This window comes from Xiphophorus maculatus, chromosome 5, assembly GCF_002775205.1.
Source record: "Xiphophorus maculatus strain JP 163 A chromosome 5, X_maculatus-5.0-male, whole genome shotgun sequence".
Taxonomy (NCBI): Eukaryota; Metazoa; Chordata; class Actinopteri; order Cyprinodontiformes; family Poeciliidae; genus Xiphophorus; species Xiphophorus maculatus.
In genome coordinates, this window is record NC_036447.1 from 13,637,432 (window position 1) to 13,661,189 (window position 23,758).

The 23,758-nt window shown below is 38.3% G+C and overlaps 3 protein-coding genes across 13 annotated transcripts in view; 2 read left to right on the plus strand and 1 right to left on the minus strand.

Annotated features, from left to right (window-relative positions):
• The window catches only part of rbm47 (RNA binding motif protein 47), a 42,760-nt gene extending 32,828 nt beyond the window's left edge, over positions 1–9,932 (plus strand). For 5 of the 10 annotated variants that reach the window (XM_023334447.1, XM_023334445.1, XM_014472006.2 and 2 more), the window contains 4 exons: positions 157–180; positions 1,372–1,581; positions 4,794–4,993; positions 5,584–9,932. In XM_023334447.1, coding sequence (XP_023190215.1) covers positions 157–180; positions 1,372–1,581; positions 4,794–4,993; positions 5,584–5,835 — 686 coding nt within the window. In that variant the 3' untranslated portion in view covers positions 5,836–9,932. The remainder of the gene's footprint in view (positions 1–156; positions 181–1,371; positions 1,582–4,793; positions 4,994–5,583) is intronic. The other 5 variants (XM_023334449.1, XM_023334452.1, XM_023334450.1 and 2 more) reach the window with 5 other exon arrangements.
• Positions 9,933–13,444: 3,512 nt separating this feature from the next.
• Positions 13,445–21,197, plus strand: LOC102222460 (E3 ubiquitin-protein ligase ZFP91-like). 2 transcript variants are annotated; one of them, XM_023334601.1, is made up of 12 exons: positions 13,445–14,267; positions 14,543–14,580; positions 16,069–16,185; positions 16,460–16,496; positions 17,059–17,169; positions 17,264–17,359; positions 17,483–17,668; positions 17,867–17,917; positions 18,199–18,277; positions 19,007–19,121; positions 19,226–19,325; positions 19,497–21,197. In XM_023334601.1, the coding sequence occupies exons 1-12, from the start codon at positions 13,855–13,857 to the stop codon at positions 20,440–20,442; spliced, it is 2,289 nt and encodes a 762-aa protein (XP_023190369.1). In that variant the 5' UTR covers positions 13,445–13,854; the 3' UTR covers positions 20,443–21,197. The 2 variants fall into 2 exon arrangements, with proteins under 2 accessions (XP_023190369.1, XP_005807839.2); XM_005807782.2 differs by having other exon boundaries at positions 13,446–14,267; positions 17,261–17,359.
• A 90-nt stretch (positions 21,198–21,287) lies between these two features.
• LOC111608529 (nucleolar and coiled-body phosphoprotein 1-like) lies at positions 21,288–23,153 on the minus strand. Its single transcript, XM_023333303.1, has 2 exons — positions 22,851–23,153; positions 21,288–22,754 (listed from the first exon to the last, which is right to left on the minus strand). The coding sequence occupies exons 1-2, from the start codon at positions 22,925–22,927 to the stop codon at positions 22,106–22,108; spliced, it is 726 nt and encodes a 241-aa protein (XP_023189071.1). The 5' UTR covers positions 22,928–23,153; the 3' UTR covers positions 21,288–22,105.
• Between the last annotated feature and the right edge of the window lie 605 nt (positions 23,154–23,758).

Here is a 23,758-nt window from a genome sequence, read left to right on the forward strand (position 1 = left end):
GAGGCCTGTTGTTCAAAGGCAAAAACAAAACAATTTGATGGACCAATGAATGCTAATCCCATTACCTTAAATGATTGACTGAATGTGGTCTTGGGTGGAAGCAGGAAAATCTTTTTGACTATCAACAATCATTGTGTTTTGGTTTTCTCTCCAAAGGATCCCCAATGATACAGAACAATGGTAATCCCTTATGTCCATATTCCTACTTACACCTCAAATGAACAATTAGTTTTCTTGCCATTACATTTTCTAACACCATCTTTTTTCCTCCTGTCCTGTCAACTACCATTTCATGCTGGGTTATTATAGAGTTATCACCAAAGCTCCAAACACCTCAGAGTGCAATTTAACTGTTTTTCAGGAGTATTGCCAAAATTCCCCCCAAAGCTTCTCGACCAACTTCTGAGCAAATCCTTTGAGAAATGTATTTTGTACAAGCAGACTACAGCTACTGCGCTGGTCTTAAATAGATTAATCAACATTTTTTGAAGTTCTGCTCAAAGGTTATAGGTTAAGGGCAGTTAATGTTTTACTTGCAGCATCTCTTTTTGAATCATCATTGGGTATTAATCTTAATTACTTGGTTCCAGAGGCAATCTCATAGTGATTTCTGCAATTTAATTAAATTTAAACTGCTGTTGGGTTGTATTGGTTATATACTTATTTTAAAGCCTCTTATCACTTACAAAATAGAGTTTGGAGGCTGTACTCAATATGTCACATTAAATTTGGTTTTAAGCTAGGGTAACTGGTAGAAAAAGTAAAGTGATGGGAAATCAACATAATAGTCTTTAACTCAATGACTTTTTTCATCGAAACTAATACTTCTGTCAGGCAGTCACTCTGACTGCTCACTACATGTTTCACACTGGAAGATACTTGGTGGCGCACTGCCTACCATCTGTTTCCTGTATAAATAATTGTAGGTTTAAAAGTAAACTAACAACAAATATATATTTGCCAATGACTCAGGGATAAATGAAATAACATTTGCATGAACTGCTAGGACATTTTTAAGACTGAAGTGTTTTAAAATAGTCTGTTTTGGTCTTGACCCCACTCAGATTAGTTCCTAGCTTTAGCATCTAAAACCTGAAGTAAGTTTTAGCTGAAGATGCTGTGAGAGTTATCAGCTGCAGGTAAAATACTAACTGCCTCCAGTTTTTAAACAAAACTTTAACAAGTCTCTTACATAAAGGTCAATTTCTCAAGTTGAGAGAACTTGAGAAATTCTCTCAATTTCTCAAGTTGAGAAATTGAGAGCTTCCAAAGACGTTCTGAACCCAACGTAAAATCCTGCTGCCCAACAAAACATCTACAAATCCCAGCCCACAACCCCATCATCATATTATACTGTAACTGTATTTTAAGCAGGTTCCGTGCGAGGGCGTGGTCGTGCAGCCTCAGGTAATCGTACCCCTGGACCTCGAGGGTCTTACCTAGGGGGTTATTCTGCCGGTCGTGGCATCTACAGTCGCTACCACGAGGGCAAGACCAAGCAGCCCGAAAAGCCCTATGAACTGATACCCAGTCTGGAGCTTCCTGCCTCCGTCAACCCAGTTGGCATCAAACCAGGCACAAGTCAGTGAGACAGACATACTCATTAATGTCATCGCCCATCTCTGAGCCTTTACTAAACCTCTGTCCTGCGTGGTTTACGGAACCTTTCTTGAATCTGCATGATAGCTGTTGCTGGATGGTCATGAATATAAAGGCATAATATCAACCCATGTGAGCATGACCAGAAAGTAGCTGCTTTACTTCAGTCCTCTTTCTACCTCTAATCAAAAACGAAATGTGTTGTTTAGTGTTCAGACTGATAATAGTGCTGTGTCAAGGGAAAACAATGGGATTCATTGGTCAGCAGTTGTTTTAATCATTGAGGGAATTTAAACAATGCAGACCAGTGATGCATTCATTGGTTTAAAATCAGTTAGGGATTAAAAATATATATCAGAACAAATACCCCAATTTGGACATGTCACACCAAGCTTTTCAGCTTAAATGTTTTTCAATTGCCAGGCATCATCGCCATAATGTTGAGACAAAATTTTATGTTCTTTATAACCTTTTGATTAGTGTGTAATTCCCCACACAGCACTGTTATCTGTTTAGACAGGATTGTACTTACAGAATCTGCTTCCACAATATAATGCATTCACTCAGTTCCAATTTGACTTTATAATGGTTGAAATAGTTTAAATTAAAAAAAATAAAAATTAAATTGTCTTTCCCAACATGTTTCAAATTTCCAGTTTTTAATTTTTTTTCATTAAATAGTTTCAGTCAAAATGGAGCTGAAATGCAAAACTAATTCACAAATTTAAACTGTATCCCAATCAGCTAAATTATAATGCCAGTGTTTGGAAAAGTTGATCTTAAATAATAATAATCTCTGATCCAAAAGAAGAAGGACATGACAAGAAAGTTTTGAGAATTTTTCTACTTTGTTTCCTGCCAGTAAGAAGAAGGAAGTGCAGCGACGGTATTGCTCGGAAGATATTCAACTCATAAAGGAAACATCAATCAGGGCAGATAAATCTCAGCACAGAAAACTCAATAGCTCTGTTGGTGCACATTGCAAAAAAAAATGTAGTTACATAATAAGGTAATTAACTATGCTTTGCTTATTCAGTCCTGACAGAGAGTCCAACCAGCTTTCCAGTAACTAGTTGGGAATTTGTCATACCTTCAGATATCATCAGTTTTGAAAGGAGGAAGAGCTGAAGACAGCATTATGCTAGTAAAGTAGTATCAACAATAGGATTGTAGTTAATTTTCAGATTAAGACACAGGAATTTTCACATGTGAGTTCTGTTCAAAGAATATAAAACCTTTTGAAAATTTTCAGCTTAATTATATGTTGTTTATTTGGCTGCAGAATAATGAGAATACATCTCAACACGACTAATTGGACCAAATACATACAACTGAAAATAAATATTCAGATACATTGTAGAAAAGCATTCAACCTTCCTCATTTGTTGATGTCATACTAGATCTTTTGTTCTCTATGTTAGGCAAATTAAGATGACAATTTTTTTCCCCTATTTACTAAATCCTGAAATTATAGAAGAGATTTTGGAGAGGTTGCTTGGTCCTTTCATCAAAGTGAGAAGTTGTCATACATTAGGATTAGCATGCGTTTAAACAAGCTAGCAAATCCCAGAGGATGATTAAATGTTTCCTAAGCTTCACAATATTTGAGGTAATTGGAGGCACTCCTGACATCATGGTGAAATCAAAAGAAATCAGCTTATAGACCTGAACGAGTCTGGGTCGAATTTCCCAGTGCCTAAGGGTTCTATGTTCATCTGCTCAAACAATTGTATGCAAACACAGTGGGAATGTCCACCCATTGTGCCATTCTACGTTTAAGAGATGAATATACAAATGTTTTCTTCTTGCAACCCTGAGAATACCATCCATACTGTAAAGTTTATGGGCAACAGCATAATGTTGTGTGGGTGTTTTGTTGCAGGAGGGAGTAGTGAACTTCATCATGAAAGGACATGATACGGAAATATTGAAACAACATCTCAAAATGATAACCAGAAAGTTAACATTTGGACACAACTGGACAATAACCTTAAGCAAACCAAATTAGTTACAGTATCTGAAGGACAATAAAGTCAATATTTTGAAACCCTATGTCTCTAGAACGTTAATGGGAAGAGCAGAAAAGGTGAACGAACAAACTGAACCTCAGTCACATTAGTTCCATCCACAAACACCTAAGTAAATAATTCTAAAAACAATACTAAGTTATTGTTACTTTGCCATTTAGAAAGCAGAAATAATTGTGTCAATTATGTGTGTTTGAACACGCTGTGTAGTGTTACCGTGTGAGCAGTGCATACACAAAGGTGATTGACACGTCTAAAACCCTCTTCCTGGTTCTGATTGGTAGCCTCTCATTTCTGTAGATGACAGTCAGACCACAGGAAGGAGGCAGAGAAACTAGATTATTATTTTATTTTTATTTTTTTACAAATTGTCTGTCTTATGTTATACTTTCATGACATAGTGACAATTTTAGCAAATATGTAAAAAACATAAAACAAGAACTCTTGTTCGTCAACATGCTGCGTTACCTATGAATGTTGGTAATTATACATTTTAGAGTGGTGTACCAAATTTGCTATGGCTCATTTTTTGGTGAACAGTGAGCAAAAGTGAAACAAATTCATAGAGTGTTTTGTTTTTGGTAAATCATATTATTTTTAGATGGCACAAGAAAAACTTTTGATAAAAAAAAAAAATCAAGGTCAACATGCAAACACTGGTATTATCTTTCTACTTTCTAATGCTAAGTTGTTTTGTCAACATCGTCATTATACTTGACATACTGGTCATTGCTTTAAAATTGTGTATTTATTTGTTCAACATTTGGTCAATTTTCTGAAGTAGACATAACTGACCAAGACCGAGGAGTTTGGGTTTCTGTATATGTTGAATCACAGGATCAGCACCATATTGAAAACTCTTTTGTGCATTTAAAACAATGACTGATGTTGTATTTGCATTGTGGTTTAAAGATGTGTGCATGTGAAGGAGGATATCCGTTAAACTTTTCCGTAGTTGAAAAGGAACATAATCTGAATCACACTCCAATTGCTGTTTTTGTGACTTCTTTTTCCCTCTTGTTTCAATCATCTCTTTCTCTTCTTTTGAAGCCTGTTAAACTAAGCATGATTGGATGCATGTTTGAGCATGGCTGGTTGTATGTTGTTTAATCTGTCGTGGCCTTGTCTGTTATCCAGGCTTTCATTTTTGTACCTCTCTATGCACAGTGGCATTGCCGACTCTAGGTGGACAGTACCAAGTGTTCAGCGCTCCTCCTGCAGCCAAAGTGATGGAGGAGGGGAAAGTGCACTCAGTGGAGCACCTCATGAACCCTCTGACCATGCAGCACCCTGAACACAGCGCTGCCACTGCTGCTGCTGCCGCCGCCACTGTCTTACCTTCAGTGTCCACACCTCCACCGTTCCAGGTGTGTCTTACAATGTCATACACAAAAGTATCCATATAAATGTTTACTTGTTTTGCCTCATTACAAGCAAAACCTTAGGAGTATTTTATTGGACTTTTATGTTACGGGTCAATACTAAGTAGTGCATAATCGTGAGACTAAAGGAAAGTGACAGATGGTTTCATTTATTTAAATGTTTTATAAATAATATACCAACCTTGCACAGCTGGACACTGAAATTTTTTATTCTACTTTACAACATAATCAAGAATGCCATTGCACAGAGGATTGCGCACAAATACAAATACACTATCATTTTCTTTCCACTTTTCAATTATCATTTTCAGTGGGTCTATCACATATTCACATCCCCACACATTGAAACATGCAAAAAAAGTGAAAAAGTTATGGATGTTATTACCAGGAACATGTATATGTTTTTTTTGATGTAAAGATTTAGAATATCCCATCTTATTCAAGGTTACACAAAGGTTGCAAAATCCAAGTCAAAGCAGCTTTTTATTGGATGTGTACCGGTACTCTTAAAATCTAGGTTAATTTTTCTTTATTCCTATCTAAATCCAGTTTACCTGTCCTTCCTCCTTACCTAGGGCCGTCCAATCACTCCCGTCTACGCCATGGCCCACAACGTCCAACGCATCCCAGCCGCTGCCAGCCTGTATGGAGCTGGGTACGTCCCTATCGCTAACTATGCTGCAAACACAGCCGCTCTGGCTGCCCTGCAGAAAAATGCCGCCATGGCAGCCACGGCATATGGAGGTTATGCTGGCTACGCCATGCCCCAAGCCTTCCCCGCCGCGGCCTTCCCACTGCCCATCCATGACATCTACCAGTCATACTGAAACAGGGGCTCAGATCGAGTCATCCAGTGACTGAATCTCAACAGCATCTCTCCACGCCACAAAAACATCTTTTGAACTTGATCTCTAATGGGATACGTAGCAAATACTAAGACTGCAAGACTGGGACAAAATTATGGCCTGGTATTTTCCATTAGTTGCTGTCATCCTCTCTATATTCCGGGGCTAGAAAGGGGAGCAGCTCTGTTAGACAGCGTCACTGTTTTATTTTCTGAATGTTGTAACACACTTCAAATGCTTCCCCTGCAACAGTAACCACAACTCCAGTAATATGCATATTGTCTCTCTTTCATTGCACCATCTTGTTGCTGTTGCAGCAGGGACATTTACGGTACTTTTTAAAGTATTTATGAAGAAAAGACGCATTATTAATGCTTTATTCCTTTTGCTTTTTTTTTTTATCTTGGTATTTTTTTTCTCTGAAACAGATCTATACACTGTGTAATGTATAAAAACAAAGAAAGCGAAGTAAATGGAAAGAAGGAAAAGGCAACCAGGAACTACTGATAAGATGATACCACTGTCTTTGGATATATCCATGTTTGTAGTCTTTTTTTCCATTAATATCTAGTATTCTAGCCAGTTTCACATGCTGTAGGTGATGCTGTCCATGCTGGTTGAATGTGTATTGCTTTCCATGTGCCCAATTGGTACTTTTTGGTGTAGTTTGTTTTGTGTGTTTCAGTTGTTTTAAATGAAGGTTTTAGGTCTTTGTTTTGTTCCCTGATTCTTTTGTCCCTGGTTATGAACTTCTGAAACATGTGTCTTAATGTTGATACACTATAAAAACTCCTGGGTTTAAAACAACCTAATTTCAGAGCATATCACTAACCAATCTGTGGGTCAAATGTAGATCAATCCAAACTTGCATATGTAAATGGATTCAATTGAAAGATTTTTAGCTTAACTTAGCATTAATAAAAAAGCATCAAATTTTAATAAATAAGATATAGAAAGAAAGTAAATTGATTATGTACTGAAAGATTGTTAGTGACTAACAATTAATTTTGGATAAAAGACAAATCATGCTCATTATACAACACTATAAAATTATTATTTTGTTTCTTTCAGCAGATCTTTTATTAAACTCGAAAGTCAAAAATAATTGAATACAAACATTTAAGAAAGTAGTAACTTTAAAATTGCAAAGAAACTTAAATTAGATGTAAAACCCTGTTTCTTCAGCCCATTTATATTAACTTTGTAACAAATTCTTTGGTCTAGTACTAGCTTGTGCAGACAGGTACTAGGCTACTGTTAATCTTGAGTGACTAAGCTTGTTCTTTAATGCTAACACTAGTGTTGTGGAAAATAATAACACAACCCACTGACATAAACATAATAACACAGCATTAATTTACCATCTTATCCTTTGGTATTTCATCCAGCAATGTTTGATCAGGTTGTTTTGTAGTTCAAAATGTCTCTCTCTAAACCGACAACCTCGGTCACGATTGTTGACTAAGCGATTGGTTGAAAGTACCTAAACACTCTCCCAACAGCAGAAATCCAACATTTGTGGTAAAAAAAAAAAAATTACCCTGCAGTTTTTTTTTTGTGTGTGTGTACCTTTTAAAGATGGGAGTCCAAAAGGCACAAAAATGAAGAGCAAACTGGAATACATCATGTGCCTTTAGATGTTCCCCATCATTAGAAACTGTATTAGTAGGGGACTAAGACTGAATAGATGTTTGTTTTCCTTCATTTAAGTATATTTTATTGTTGTTATGAAATGCTTGAGTCTTGAAAGGTGAACAAATATGTTTGTTTTTCTTTAAGAACTGGGTTCCTACACTGCTTGGCCCATCTCCATTTTTGCCAACCAAATACTTAATACACTCCAATCTGATGACTTCAGAGAGACTCTTTGCGCTTGGCTACAGTGCCTTACATCACCGTACAGTACGTGCCTTTAGAAACAAAACAGGGCTGTGAGGTTGACACCAGAAGGAACAGACTCCCATCTGTGCACGGCACCTGAGTCTTCTTCTATTTGTATTTCCAGTGAACTTTATTTTTGTTATTACTGTATCATAGTGAGATGAGTGGGTTTGAGCCTCTGGAGTCAGATGTCAGAATGACTCTGCAGTAACACTCCTGCCTCCCTCTTTATTTCTCCTCCTCCAAATCGCTCTAGACCGAGGTGCACTTAAACATATTTATAACTGGCATGGAAACGCCACCTTGAAATGAAGAGATATTAAATACAGAGCATGAGCTCATGAGTGGACATGACTAGTTTGGCTGTTTATTTTGAAGTGTGTTATTAATGTGTGAGTTTTACTTTGCCGACAAAAAAAGAAAGTCTTTAAGATATGTTTTTTGGGGCACTTGTGAAACTTCAAACTTTGCTTGCAAGAAGTTTAAAACTGGAGCAATACCTCACTCTTAAATATGCAAGAAGGCATGCAATGTGCTGAATGTAGTGAAACCTCCAAACTACTTCAAGCAGCTGCTAATCAGGAAGTCACTGTCATTACAGTCACATAAACAGCGGTGAAAATATGTTCTGAACCTGTCAACGTTTTCCAGTAGTTAGCGCCAAGTTTATGGTGGTCACAACCCAAGTAGTCGACACAAACAAAGGACATGATTTCAAATTTAGTGTGGAAGCCAGAGTGGGAACTCAGGGAATAAGTATTGAAGATGTTTTCTGAATTGCTCATTTCTCAAGAGACAAGACTTGTTTTGGTAATTACAACTTCAAGATGTTGTCTACATGCTGACTTCAAATCTTTCTTTTCTTTCTTTATAGATATCCCACTGGATTAAAGTCCAGTGATTGACTTAGCCAGTAAAGACTTTTTTCTCTTTCTTTGAAATCAACAGAGTTTCCAATACTAATTTGAAATAATAAGAAACAAGATTGCTTTTCAAATACTCCTAGATTTCAGATGTTTTCTTAGCTTTTTATTTGTTTTTACTTCCTTTCATTCACATGTTCAATATTTATTCCCTATAGAAACACTTTGATTTCTCTGCATACTTACATAACTTGGGTTATTAAAGTCAAAAGGTATAAAATTGTGTCAACAGGCCACTTAAGAACATTTTCTTATACTGAATACTTATTTTCTCCGCTGTATATAAAACCTTTTTTTAATGTAGACTTGTATTTTCAGTTCAGTTTTAGTTCCTGTTTTGCCATCTTTTCATTTGGAATATTCTTTTACTTTCCACATTTCTGATTACCACACACAACTCTGAAAGTTGTGGGGAAAATTGGACTGTTGATAAAATAAGTTATTTGTTCCAAGATGTTAAATGAAAAGCAACCGTGTTGTCTTGAGCTCATAATCTCACTCCAAGTTGTCCCTTTTTTTGCTCCAATTAAACTGGACTTCATGTAGAGGACTAACTGCTGTTAACTGCTTTTATGATAAAGACAGAAAGTCTGGATAAATATATATATATTTAATATATGCATTACATTTGTTATGTATGAAGTAAAAAAGGTATAATATATTTCTTTACTTATTTACAACTTGAGTAGGGATAAAAGTCAGAGTAACAAAAGTAGAAAAATATATTTCTTTCCTCTTTGTATTACTTTTTTTTTTTTTTTGCCAAAGTGAGCAATAGTTTTTTAGCTTTTAACATTTATTGTAATCTTCTAATCTGTAACCTAATGTACTTTGGTGTTATGAGTGGGAACACAAAGAACCTTCATGTTCAGCTACTTTTTAGCAGTTTCAGCAAGGATTAAAAGCTAGCTCACTGAAGTGTTACAACCCTGGCATTTTTAGCTGGTCGTGTTGCAACTCTGCATGTTAGTTTTGTCCGGAGAGTCCAACAATGATTTAGCTGCCTTTGGAATTAACAAAAAGGCAAAAAAACAAAACAAACAAATAAAAAAACAAAAAAACATGCGTCAGTGAAGTGCAGTCTGGCTTAACATAGGTGTAAACTTTTAACTCCTCATAGTGTGCCTTATTGCCAAGATGTATTTGCTAAAGCTTTGTAGACTCATTCAGACTTTTCTTTTTCTATTAAGAGGTTTGTTAAAAAGAAATAAGACCTTGTTCTTCATTGTTATATTTATAGTGAAAAACACAGTAAATAAAGTGCTTTTGAAAGGATGCAGGGTCTTTGATAATTATTTGTGATTGCATGCCATATTTTTCTATGCCTTTTTCTCACAAGGAAGATTTTTCTTTTCAGCTGCCCTGGTTTTAGATTAGACAGAATAATAGCAGAGTGGTAACTGAGTAGCTTCTGATAGCTTCAGAGGTAACCCATCTCTGACCTCATAGACCAGCAATTGCTGAGGAATGGCTGACAGGGCAGAAAAAAGTCTTTCATAAATTCTGGTGCTGCTTGTTACCTTTACTCCAGATAAATGTTCTTCACCAGTGAGGGCTTCTGGAAAGATCTGGGACTTATGATGTGGGGCAATGGCAGCGGGAGAGAGTTCAAATCTCTGCCTTGTCATCACGTATTAACTGACTGCTTTCTAAATATATGAAATAAATCCATCCATCTGTCCATCCATCAACATCACTTTGTCTAGCGGCACTCTCCAACTCAGGCTGGTGGATCCCCATGTATTTCCAATTCAAATATAATACAGCAGAAACCAGATGAACTGTCATTCATCGTCTGATGTTAATCAGATTGTATTATCAAATTTGTTTCTTTTGCTAAATACCAGACTAGTAATAGAGATATTTTTATTTCTTTAAATCCTCAAGAATACTACGCCTTTAAACCAACTCCGTCTTTCAGGGGCTGTTGTCATTCATTCTTTGGACCTGTTCCTGCTCAAACTCAGCTGATTTAAATTAATGAAGTAGACTCTCTGCATGTTGGGCCCTGGAAGACCCTACAAAAGATGTGTTCAATGAGTTCAGGTGTGTTGAACCAGAGAAACTTTGAAATAGTTACTGGTTCATTAGGATCTTCCCAGATTGTAAGTTATCTGGGGAAGTTCAGGTGATGATATGGCTTGATTTTTCACTTAGAAGATTTGAATTGATTAAAGACACAACTGTGAATTTATTTCAAAGCAACACCTCAAACAAAGTACTTTATGTGTGAGACAATGAAAGAAATAAATAAAAGGAAACTACAGCAAGACATCAGGAAGAGAACTGTGGGCCTCCACAAGTCATATTCGTTCTTGGGTACAATCTCCACATGCATGAAGATGCCATGTTCATTTGGAACCACATTGTATGGAAAACTCACATTAAAACCCTAAGGTTCTCCAAAGAGACACCTTCCTTTCTCTGACTGCGTCTCAAGATTCTGTCCATGAACAACACAAACAAGGTCAGCGATAAGGAGATGTCCTGACAGAGTTCAGCCTCTACTGGGAACAAGATAAACTTTGTGCCAAGAGTGAACCACAAGTAATTTTGTGGTTTTACAGGGTTTGGAAATATGTAAAATGTAGTATGTTAAAAATATGATTCATTGACCTATCTGCTGACCAAACTACATATACTTTCAATTTTGCAAAGGTAAGCTATAAATGTAACAAGAGTAAAAAATTTGGGCTGCTCAAAATGATGGACTAAAAAAGTTTCAGTTGCAGAAAACCACTGTCATAATGAACCCATTTTAGGATATCATTTTTAATGTTACATTTTAAAAGAAATTGAGATTTATCATCTAAAAAAATGATTAAAAGAAGAACCACATTCTCCTGTGATAGCATCATCAGGCCACAGCTGTGTAGTCATACATCTGCATATAAAAATATTTATTGGCAGCGGAGGTTGTACATTACACATTGAGAGGGCAAGATTTCACTCCCAGACAATGAGTTGTAAGAAAGAATGCTGTATAAATACACTGAAACACTATAATGAACAAAAATCTTCTCTGAAGTACAGTTTTGTAAAAATGACCATTAATTGATTAGCATGTAGAACAATTTGAATCAACAGTACTATGAAGTTTTCTGTCTGACATATGAGAGGTTTCTTGTATGATTGTGAAACAGTTTAGTTCTATACAACACTCCATCAGCTCATTAGATTTACTGTCTTTTTATTTATAGCTCCTTATCACTTTTTTAATCGTACTGAGTTCAGACTTGGCCATTGTAACAACTTGATTGTTTTTCTTTTTGCACCCATTATGCTGTAGATGTGCTGGTGTTCTTTTCATCATTTTCTTGTTAATGACCAAGTTTAGCTGTCTGAAAGACTGCATAAGTTCAACTGTAGAATATTTTATATAGACAGGAGTTCATGGCCGACCAATGACCTTAAGGTGTTAAGGGGCTGTGGCTGCAAAATGTGCCTAAAACATCACTCCTGTTCAGCTATGCTGGTATACTGTTTGATTGATGTAGTGTTCAGATCTCTCGAAATACAGTGCAGTGCCTTATGCGTTGATTCCAAAAGTCTTGAAGTCCACTCACTTTGCAAATGTACATCACACTATGTTTTTTTTAATAAAAGAAGGTTTCTTCTAGTAATTCTCCCAAAAAGGCCATTTTTATTTTCACATTTTTATAATAGTTCTGTCATAAATTTCAAAAATGATTAAGCCAAGAATGGCCCTCAGAGTATTGTAGCTCCTAGATTTTTTGGAATTTTTTTGTATAGTCTTAAACACAGGGTGAATCTGCTGGAATAACCATATTTGCAACGTTTTGTTCAATCAGTCATCTTCATTACCCCCAAAGGACAATTATTATGCAAACTATAATGAAAAAGAAACTTTGACATAACCCATTCCGTACACATATAAGACATGAGGCAACTGTGTCTTACTGCAAAAGCAGTATTTAAATCCAATAACAGACTTAAAAATGTATTCCTTTCAAGGAACACATTATTGTTGATGTCAAACACAAGAACTAATTTTAGCATTTATTTCTTTCTCTTTATCTTATTTTTATTAAAACAAAAATATCTGAAAATGATTTCAAAAACAATTCGGACACATACCACATAAATGTTCATATGAAAAATCAAATTAGAACATAAACAGAAAAAAACGAGTTAACACTATATCCAATTTACAAGTAACGGATTTTAAGAGCGACTTAGTCAATAGATTACCATACTATGCTACTGCCATCTGGTGGTAAAAACCATCTTAGAAATCTGTAGCAAGCCCGCAGTTCCGACTAGTTAGTCAGTGTAGGTTTGCAATGGCAGCCATGTTAGCTCTACATTCATCAGTGCAGATTACTGCTGTAACATAAAACACATTCACTATTAAAAGCTACTTGCTAGTGGAATACATTTGGCGTACTGGTATGTTACTATCTTTTGCAGAAATGTATATTAGACTCAGAATTTAAGAGCATATATTTCAAATAGACTAAAAATGATAATTTTAGTCAAATTGGTGGGGAAATCCTCTATTTATAATGGTACATTTTCTTATTATATGAAGTACAATTTCTACTGCTCATTGGTCAAATTGGGTTTTGTAAATAAAAGTCGCGCAACGCACAAAACTGAAAAATTAATCATCTAAAATACAATATTAAGGCTGATAGATTTAATGTTAACTACAACTCCCACCATGCCCCAGCGTCAGTGTGCATGCGCACTCTTTCCTTAGCTTGCCACTGCTATTGTAGATTTATAAACAAACCAGCTAAACTGGGCCGCGCTGCGCTTATGGGCCACGAGGAGATCCGGATGAGTGTGAGAGCCGCTGTCACTCTCGAACACAGCTTCAGTTTATATTTGGCTTAAAGGAGACGCAACAAAGCGCACAAAATGGCTGTTCTCTGGGCCTTGGCGAATAAGTAGGTTTACTATAGCTTTAAGAACAAGAAACTAGTGTCTGCTTCTTTAAAATTATATCGGTTTATAGCTGAATAGATAATTAAGAAAAGTTTTAAGTTTCTAATGAATTAATGTGTGCATTTAATTTGCGACGAATCCAGCAGAAAATGCATCCTTGTTGGATAAGGGCCGCTTGCAGTCAAAACGGCTTTAAAGCAGATGTGCTTAGTTATTCCTCACTTTGCTCGTGAACCTGCTTGACTATAAGAGGAATTAAGAGGTAGGACATATACCCTTCACGGTGATGGAACCAGTCGACAACAGAGTCGGGGATGTAAATAAAGACGAGGAACCGAAGGAGGACAAGGCCGCGGAGCAGACCCCGGCCACCAGTACGATCGGTACGCAGCGGAGGGCACTCAGAGAGCGGGGAGCGGGCCGACCTAGGTCCGGCGTCCCCTCTTCTGCCACGGAGGTTAACGGAGCTGCGCCGAGCGCGCAGACCTCCGGACGGGTTCTAAGGGACAGGTCAACCAGGGCAGTACCGGCCTGGCTGAAGGACTTGAAAAGCGACGAGGAGGAGGACGAACCGAGCCCGGACAGCAGTGTGACCAAGCGGCGGAAAGTTTCGAGCTCCAAGAGGAGGAAAGGGCTAGATTCAGCGGGTCAGGTGGAAGCTGGAGAGGGGCTCATAGGAGACAGCCTTCAAGGCACAGAGTAAGCTTCACATTTATCAGCCCCTACTTAATAGATGCAGTCAACGACAGACGTACATTTGTTTATAATGAGCCTGTGTAGAGTTGAAACGTGCATCAGTGGGGTCTGCTCCTTCTAAAAGCACGCCTTCTGCATGGCTCGTCCCCTACATGGGTGGAGTAAAACTTACCTGTCTTTAAAGACGTTCTCTTTATAATAACTGTTGTATGAATGTCATATGGGATGTTGTGTCACTGCTTGCCATACAAGGTGATTTTTTCCCCTCTTCTCTTTAGTTCAGAAGACCCAAAGAAACCTGCCTCAGATGTTCAAGGTAATCAGTGGGATCCTTCACCAAAGCCTTGCAGAAGTTTTTACATGGCTTCAACGTGTCTGTTTTTTTTCTTTTTACATTAAAACCAGTAACTTTAATGTACATTATTTGGATTTAATGTGACAAACAAAGTTGCGTATGATTATAAAGTGAAAGGGAAAAATACAAGATTTTCTTTCTTTCTTTCTTTCTTTCTTTCTTTCTTTCTTTCTTTTTTTCTTTCTTTCTTTCTTTCTTTCTTTCTTTCTTTCTTTCTTTCAGAAACAATCTGTATAGAGTTATGTGTAATTATATTCAGCCACCCACATTTTGACTTCAGATACAGCTGCTAGATTTGGGGGGATTTGCCTGTAACAGTGTTGCACATCTAGAGACTGAAATTTTAGTCCTTTCATCTCTGTAAAATATCTCAACCAAACCCTCTGAGCATACGGAAAATAGATTTTACTACGTCATCCTGGTAATTGCCTGATTCTGTGCTGTGATCTTTGTTCCACATCGATTACCTTGTAACACTTTTAAGATGCTTTCCTCTGTTGTAGCTCTGGCAGTATGTTTAGTGTTGTTTCCCGGCTGGAAGGTGAACCTCCGCCTTAAGCCTCCAGTCTTTTCCTGCCTTAAAGAAGTTGTTGCCCAGTATGTAGTTTCATCCATCTTCCTTTCAACGTTGTGAGGCTCCTTATCGAGGCTGAAGAAAATACCCCCACAGCTTGACACTGTCACCAGCGCAATTCACGTGGGGATGGTGTGTTGAGATTCAGAGTAATTTTTATTATAGTTTTAAGTCTTGCAAAGATTTTTTTTATGTGTAGTTCAAAAAGCTTTATTATAAACTCACCTATTCAGGGCTCCTCTTGCTGCAGGTTTGGTGTGTGCTCTATGACTTTATTTTAACACTGTCTGTGTTCTTGACTCGCTCCCATAAAGGCCAGATTTGTAGAAAACACAACTACGGTAATAGATGTCATGTTGACAGACCCACATGAGCTGTGGAGCTCCTCCTGAGTTACCATGGTCCTCTTGGCTACTTCAGTTGGGATATCAATGTCATGAAGAATATGCATTCTTATTACAGTAGCAAAATGTTAAATTACACACAAATGAGCTCTATTTTCTGATTAGAAAACTTTGAAATTTTCTGTGCTAGATTTGTGTGGAGAGAAAACTAGCTTCTCTGTCCCTTTTAAAGACAAGCCCCCCACAGGATCATGCTGCCACCACCATGGATCATCTTCCTTCCACGTTTACAAATATGCACTACTTTGTGTTAGATACTTGATATGTGAAATCCTGTTGTTTTTAATGTGACATAATGAAGATGTTCAGGGGCCGTGGCTGCTTTTGCAGGGCAATGCGGCTGTTGAATTAATGTCGCTCTATCATTCATGTCTGTGACATTCAAAGAGAACAGATGTGTCTTTGTGTCTGTGCCACAGTTCATGGCATACACAAATGTTTCATGGCTTTCCATTTCCCCTCCAACTCCAGCTCTTCTTCCCAAACGGCCCCCAGCCCAGAATGATGCCAAGCCCCCGGCTGGCAGGGCGGCCCGGAGCGTTGCCAAGCCTGTGTGCAAGACCGAACCTGAAATGGAGACTCCAGCTGGTGAGTGACCTGTTGACCTTGAGCTCTGTCACAGATCAGATAAATGCTGCAACATGTTAAAGGTTTTGTTTTTAAATAATCAATCAAAGCTTGTTTTAACTTTATTTGCGATCTAATTGTACATCTTAATTTTAAATCCATGTAATAAAGATTTTAATAGCAGCAGTATGACAAATAAAAAAAAGCAGAAAACAGAAGTGCAATTATTATATCTTTTTACTGAAGAAAGTTGAAATCTGTTTTTATTTTGTTGTCATTTTGTTTTGTGCGCCAGTGGAAGAAGAGCGTACCGATAGAGAAAAGTGTGACAAGTAAGTATATGCTTAGCTTTTAGTTTAAAAATGACTTCTACACCATGAATGCCATTGAAATCCTGGCAATATGACTAAATCTAAAAAAGGTTGAATGCAACTTTTACAAGCAGAAGTGATCCTTACAATCCTTTCTTTACTCTTGGGAAGAGCTTTGAGGAAAAGTAGCACTACAGTAAAACTAGAACTTATTTTCAACACATATCATTTAATTATATTAAGTTTTAACATTCTAAAGTTAAACTTTTAATTAAGTTATACTATTAAAGTTATATTTAATCTCTGTATTTCATTTTGCTTACATTTTGGATACCATCATCCTACTTTGTTGTATGAGAAGATACTTGTAATAACAGTAGGGCTTCTTATTAAAAGTTATCGTCACTTTACGGGACAAACAGATCCAGTTCATGTCTATGGTAGTTGTTTACAATCTGGTGATATAGTTGCGTTAAGATTCAATCCACATGCAGTCAGATTAGTTCGGAGTGTTTCTTATCAGTTTAACAGAGTCAGAAAAGGGCCATAAAACCTCTCTAACCTAATCGTCATTTTTTCTTAGTGAAAAGAAAGAAGAGGACAGCGAGGAGGTCGCAGAGCAAGTCCCGGATGACGACGAGCTTCCTTATCAGGATGATTCGAATGATTTCAGCTTCCAGCCTCAGAGTCAGAGGTAAATTTGCACTGAGCGCACCACTCGGCTGTGTACAGAGGCATCATAAGCTGCTTGCAGGTCATTTGTTTGTTTGCGTTTTTGTTTTCAGCAGTGGTGAAGAGGAGGACGGCCTCAGCAGTGATGAAGACGTTCCCTTTAGAGACGACTTAAACGATCAAAGCTACGACCCGAGGGCTGAAAGATTTCTGTATGGAAGCCTCACGTCTCTCTTTGCATAATTCAGATTCCTTTTTTGTTCATTGTTCTTTGATTAATATTCTAAACTATTTATGAAGTTGTTGTTTTTTTTTTTGTCTTCATTTTTTTCTAGGGATATTACTAAACCAAAGCGCAAAGTTCCTCTGAGACACAAGGAAAAGAAAGAGAAGGATAAAGCACCTAAAAAGGAAACAGAGTTTTCAGAGATAAAAGTAGAGAGTGCAGATAACTTGGAGACAGTGCAGGAGGAAGTAAAGCTGGAGGAGGAAGTATCTGAGGATCTCGATGGACCCAGGAAGTAAGTTCAGCTTGTTCCGTGTTTGTATGCAGGAGCTTTAAAGTCAGAAACATAGTTTGTCGGTGTTTTTTTTTTTTTTTTCTGTCGGTGTTAGTTGGTAACCAGCTGCTCTTCCTTATTGCCGCCTTATTAATGACTTTCCCACTGAGTTGTATCTGTAAACACAAAGTAAACACATTTTATTTCTTATTTAATCAGGAGAGGCCGCAGGAAAAAAGACGACAAAACTCCACGGCTACCAAAGAGACGGTGAGAGTGAAACCTGCGTAGTGTCTCAAACCAATTACTTCCCATACATTTATTTATAAATGTCTGTAATTTCTCCAAAATTTATTGTACAATGATGATGCTTTTTTTTTTTGGTTTCCAGCTTACCTAGTGTCTCTAGTGTACTTATTTCTCCCAAAATTATAATCAGTTGGGATTGTGATTGAGAAGTCTTACAGGCCTGTTAGGTATTGATGTGTCTGTGAGGATCTGATTATAAGAGTCCATGATGTTTAACTGTGTTGTTTGCTTGACTCGTTCAGGAAGAAGCCACCCGTTCAGTATGTGCGCTGTGAGATGGAGGGATGTGGGACGGTGTTGGCTCATCCTCGCTACCTCCAGGTTTGTCTCAGCAGCCAGACACACACTAATGAGATCAGCATAAAGAGAAGCAAACTGGGATTTACTCACACATTTGAAACAGCCTGATATAAACAAATGCAAAGCTCTTATTAATTCTTATCTTGTTGTTGAGTTAAAATATATCACATTCTTTTTCTTTTTAATAGAAGGACGTTCATAATACAATGTAGATAAGACAGGTATTTAAATAACAGGGTTGCTATTCTGTCTGAAAAAGTGTGGAAAATGAAAATAACAATATGAAAAATCTTTGTTTTTTCATATTTGATTCTTTTTTCTTTTCTTTTTCCCTTTCAGAATTTTTTTTTTATTATTGTCGTTTTATTGTGTTTCATAATTTAAACTTTAAACCTGCAGAAATGTACTCCCCCATGGACACTTTTTTTTTTTTTCTTAGATCAATAAATTTCCCTAATAGGGAGAGATTTTCTATCACCAAACAAATTATGGTAAAAGTTCTTGGCAGTCAATCTGAAAATTATATCTTGGTACATTTAGGCAGATATGGTTATTTCACAGTTTGGAAAAAAAAAAAATCTTTTTTAGATGTTTAGTGTGGAAACAGAAAAACAAAGGAACTGCGATCAGTTTTAACATAAAGAGTGTCTTTGGTACTATTTTTTAAAGAAACACAAGGATATGTATTGCTTTTCTGGAAGGGTACAGAGTATATTTTTAAACAGTTTTATCACATTTTCCCCACACTAGCATCATATAAAGTACCAGCATTTACTGAAGAAGAAGTACGTTTGTCCCCACCCGTCTTGTGGGAGACTTTTCCGCCTTCAGAAGCAGCTGCTGCGCCATGCAAAGCACCATACAGGTACACAAATCGCTTGGCCTTTGATTGGTTTAAAAAGTCCTAACAAAAAAGCCATGTAGGGAAAACATCTATAATTGATTCCATCCTTTTTTCTTTGATTGTAGACCAGAGAGATTACATCTGCGAGTTCTGTGCCCGCGCCTTCAAGAGCTCCCACAATCTGGCTGTTCACCGCATGATACACACTGGAGAGAAGCCTCTACAGTTAGTTTCTCTGTTCATTAATGAAGCTACTATGCCGTTCTGATTTAATTTAGATTCTTTTTTGCCGTGCAGCTGTAGTTTGTAGTCGGTTCATGATAGGATGCAACATATTTCAAGCGTACCTATGCAAGGCATTGTGCCTTAAGCCTTACTACCTCCCTGTTTTAACAGATGTGAGATTTGTGGCTTCACTTGCCGCCAGAAGGCGTCGCTCAACTGGCACATGAAGAAGCACGACGCAGACGCCACCTACCAGTTCTCCTGCTCCATTTGTGGTAAGAAGTTTGAGAAGAAGGACTGTGTGGTCGCCCACAAGGCCAAGAGCCATCCGGAGGTGCTAATCGCCGAGGCGCTAGCGGCCAATGCCGGCGCCTTCATCACCACCCCTGCCTCTCTGCTGGAGCTGCCAGGAAACCCCATACAAGCGGATGTGGCGGGCATGGACGGGAACCACGTCGGGCAGGACGGCCACACGGATCAGCTGGGTCAGGACGGGCAGCACGTGACGCAGCAAGTAAGCCCCCAGGTGGTTTTACTGGGGCAAGACCCGAGCCTCCACACTATGCAGGTTCCCGTGACGATCGCCCTCACCCCCATCGATCCCCCCTCTCCGGCTGACAACCATCAGCAAGCGCACCTGCAGCTCCAGATGCCCGTCCAGTTCGTGCAGCAGCCTCAGATCCAGCAGCTGACCCTCCACTCTGGCTCCATGGTGACCCAGCATCAGCCCCAGCTCCAGCCCATGCCACCCTACGCCCCCCACCAGCAGAGCCAGGCTCAGATCCTGCAGATGACCTTCCAGCCTGTCAGCCAATCGCAGACCCACGTTCAGCAGATCCCCATCTTGGCCGCCTCGCCGCAGCTTCAGACCATGAACACGGCGGCTCCGAGCCCGCCGCTGCTCTCTACCTCCCAGCCTCAGACCCAGGATCCCTCGTCGGCCAATAGGAACGCCTTCATTCTGGACAATCCGGTGCTGTCTTCCTCCTCTCCGCAGTGCGGCTCGCTACAGCAGACGGAGGCGGTCGGGGAGAGCGGCGTGGTGTGGGAGCAGACGGGACAGGGGGACGTTCAGCCTGAAGACGACGAGATACATGTGCAGCAGGTCATTATATAAGAAAAAACAAAACACGAGGACTTGTGCATGTGAAGAAGTACCTGCAGTACGGTTTGAGATAAATGTAGGATCACACAAATATAACTTGTACTGTTCACTAATCGTCAAACTTGGTAGCTTTTTAGAGTTTCCGTATCAGGGAAAGAAGTGTTTGTGAATGTTTGTTGCCTTTGTACATAACAGTCTTGTAACTAGCTGTTTGAGTTTGTGTATTGCTGAGATTAGGTTCCAGTTATGCAATAATACACCCCACAACCTCCTTCCCGTAAAATATTTGCCATGAATGCAGAAAGCTGGAATACATAAATTTAATTTATGAAACCTAAACATGGGCAGCATATTTTATTTTTAGCCTTTGTTATATATAGAAGGTTAAGAAACGTGTATGGTCACAAAGACATACATGACACGTTTAAGACTGAAACTGAAGTTTCAACACCTTGAAAGTATGAACCGTCTAGTCTGAGACATTTGTTAAGATGTTTGTTTACCTTGCAGGAACAATAACTAGTTCAAACCTCACTAATGTCCTTCCTGTTTTAAGGAGCCAAAAGATGACCACTGACACTGCGAATCACTTATATGAAGATATTAAAAACAGTCACAGATTTGTCAATATCCTCTCAAGTGTAACATTGTTTGAAAAGAGAAGTTATGTAGAACATAATAATCTCACACAATAGATTTGTTCTATCTAGCACAAAAACACAATAAAAGATCCATTTATAAAACTTAATAAACGTCTTAACATTTAACTCAATGTGTTCAGTCATTTTTAGTTGAAAATTCAATGATGTTTCTTTTGTTGTTGTTTTCTTATGGACAGAAGACATTTCAATTAGAAATTCATAAGAAATAGTTGCTTTATTTAACAGGCAATTTTTTTTACTGCTACAAAAATCATCTACAACATTTATGTTAATTCTGATACATTAATTTAAGCAAAAATTCATAAGCACATGCTGGAATGAAGCAGAAGAGGCTTATTTTGTTCCTCATATAAATTAGCTGATTGTTAGATCTATCTTTTCATTTTACCAGCCTGCAGATTAACAGACAGCATTCCCATAGTAAGAGTTGTGTTTCTTAGCATTTAATATTTTCCCAGTTTGTCTCTTAACTGAGGAGAAAGTGTTGGAAGTTTGATTTCAGCCATCTGACCAACAGTGCACAGCATTACATAAGGAAGAGGCAGCGCTGCGTCAGCTCAAACTCGTGACTTAAAACCTTGTTCGCTTCTACAGGTCCTTGCAGGTGATTCAAAGATTTAAAATACAATTTGATCTGAAGGTTTTATTAAACAAAATTATTTTTATTGTTGCTATAAGATACCCTTGTGGAAAATATGTAACCTTTTTATTAATTTTGATACATGCAGTTTTTTTTCTTGCATATCTCTAAAGGACCTAGGAACGGTTAGAATGGAAATTTACGTGGTTTTCAAGCAGAATTTTCTTACAATTTGGTTTACCGCAATACTGGTAACCAGTCCATGCCTATAGTCACAGGAAAGAACGACAAATTGGTCCGTGTGTAACGGAGAAAAATTAATACAGCGACAAATGGACATCAGTATGATGTCTGGTCCAGAACTCTGCATCCATTACTAATTTAAGACATAAAAATGTACAAAATTAGTTATTCCCAGTTTATAAACCCGTCATCAGGACATATTAATCCGCTCTCTGTCTCTCTGCATAGTATATTGCTTCAGTGCTCTTTTAGGGGGAATCAAAGAGTTACTCAGTCCAACTTTCCTCTTCTTCATCTGCTGCTCAGCCTCTTTCTCCTTTGATTCCTGCTGAAAGCTCTGGGATCCTCCCACCGGTCCTGGTGCCTCCTCACTCACAGATGGCTGAGAGTCGCTGGGAATCACCGCCGTCTGCAGGTCACTGTCGTGAGCAAACTTGCATTTGATGCCAAACCTGCACCTTCCGTCCTTCCTGTAGGAAACGCAGACCTTTCTGCCTCCTATCTGGGAGGGTCTTGCCTGCATGGTGAGCGGAACGTGTTTCTGTAGAGCACTGAGCTTCTGGTCGGCCTGTGCTTTGAATGGGTTGGTGAACACGCTGCAGTCAGACGAGGCGTTTAGAGAAGGTGGAGGTAGCTTTTTAATAGTGGCAGAGTTTAATAGGGGTGGAGGCAGGATGGGCCGAGAGGGTGCTGAGGAGCCCCGCGTTTGAAGATGAGATGATGATGATGAGTATGATGAGGGCTCCTGATCCTCAGGGTCTGACTCACTGGATGCCGAGTCAGACTCCAGTAAGAAGTTGCGGCTCTTTTTGACCGCGGTAGCATCATCTTGAAGAAAGCTTGAAAACAAACAACAACAAAAATTCTGACTGTCACTAATCTGAAAACCTATATTATCAAAGGATAAATGTCAGTAAATAAAAGCGTCCACTCACTCAGCTTTCCTGCTGTTAACGTCTTCCTCCTCTTCATCACTGCTGGAGGAAACTCCATAACCAACCAGCGAGTTCATACTGGAGCTATCTTGTTAGCATTAGCATAGGAGGTCGGTTTCAGGATAAGACAGCAACAATTCTGTACCAGAATTGCTGCTACCCACTTTAATATTTTAATCTATGAAAATAGCCTCGCTGAAATAAGCAATATCATTTCTATTACCGTTTTGCATCCAAACTGTTCGCTGTGGGAAGTGTAGCTGGAGCAGCAGATTATGTAGCTTTTCTGTTATTTACGTACGTCTGGGCTTCTGCACTGACACCTACAGGAAGGGCGTGGTATAGCACTCCTTAAACCACGCAAAACTAAATACACTTGCTTATTATTTTCTCTCCAAATAATACGGATAAGATTTTGTCATCAAGATTTGCTAAAATATCCACATCCATACATCCCCACATATTTTAACTTGTTAATTTACTTCCACAAATTTCAATTTATTTTACTGATGTGATAGTGATAAGTCAATATATACCATTGCACCAGGGTGTAGAGAAAATGAAATGATTTTCAATTCTATTTTACAAATAACATCTGAGAACCATGGTATGTATATCTGTGTAAACTCTTTCACTTTAAAATCTATTTCAACCATTTTCAGAAGTCACAGTATTAGTACACATGTCTATAATTTATTCTTAGCATGAGTCAAACTGTTTTGAGAAGGTTTTGGAGGTTTGATGTTTGACAAAATTAGAGAAAAATTGTATTTTAAAAAGCTTAAGAAGTTGTAGAGAGGTTTATTGGAATGTTGGTTAGACTCCCAACAGGCTGAATGGCAAAGTGATCATGCAGAGAAGCAGCCAGGAGGCCCAGGGTAACTCTAGAGGAGCTCAGATGAGAGAAT

What these genes read in the sequence shown, in the direction of transcription:
- LOC102222460 (XM_005807782.2), top strand. Translation starts at nt 13,855, where the DNA reads ATGGAACCAGTCGACAACAGAGTCGGGGATGTAAATAAAGACGAGGAA. An exon ending in ACCTGCCTCAGATGTTCAAG is followed by an intron (nt 14,581 to 16,068) that starts GTAATCAGTGGG and finishes CTCCAACTCCAG; the next exon opens with CTCTTCTTCCCAAACGGCCC. An exon ending in CCATGCAAAGCACCATACAG is followed by an intron (nt 19,122 to 19,225) that starts GTACACAAATCG and finishes CTTTGATTGTAG; the next exon opens with ACCAGAGAGATTACATCTGC.
- LOC111608529 (XM_023333303.1), bottom strand. Translation starts at nt 22,927, where the DNA reads ATGAACTCGCTGGTTGGTTATGGAGTTTCCTCCAGCAGTGATGAAGAG. An exon ending in GTTAACAGCAGGAAAGCTGA is followed by an intron (nt 22,755 to 22,850) that starts GTGAGTGGACGC and finishes TTTGTTTTCAAG; the next exon opens with CTTTCTTCAAGATGATGCTA.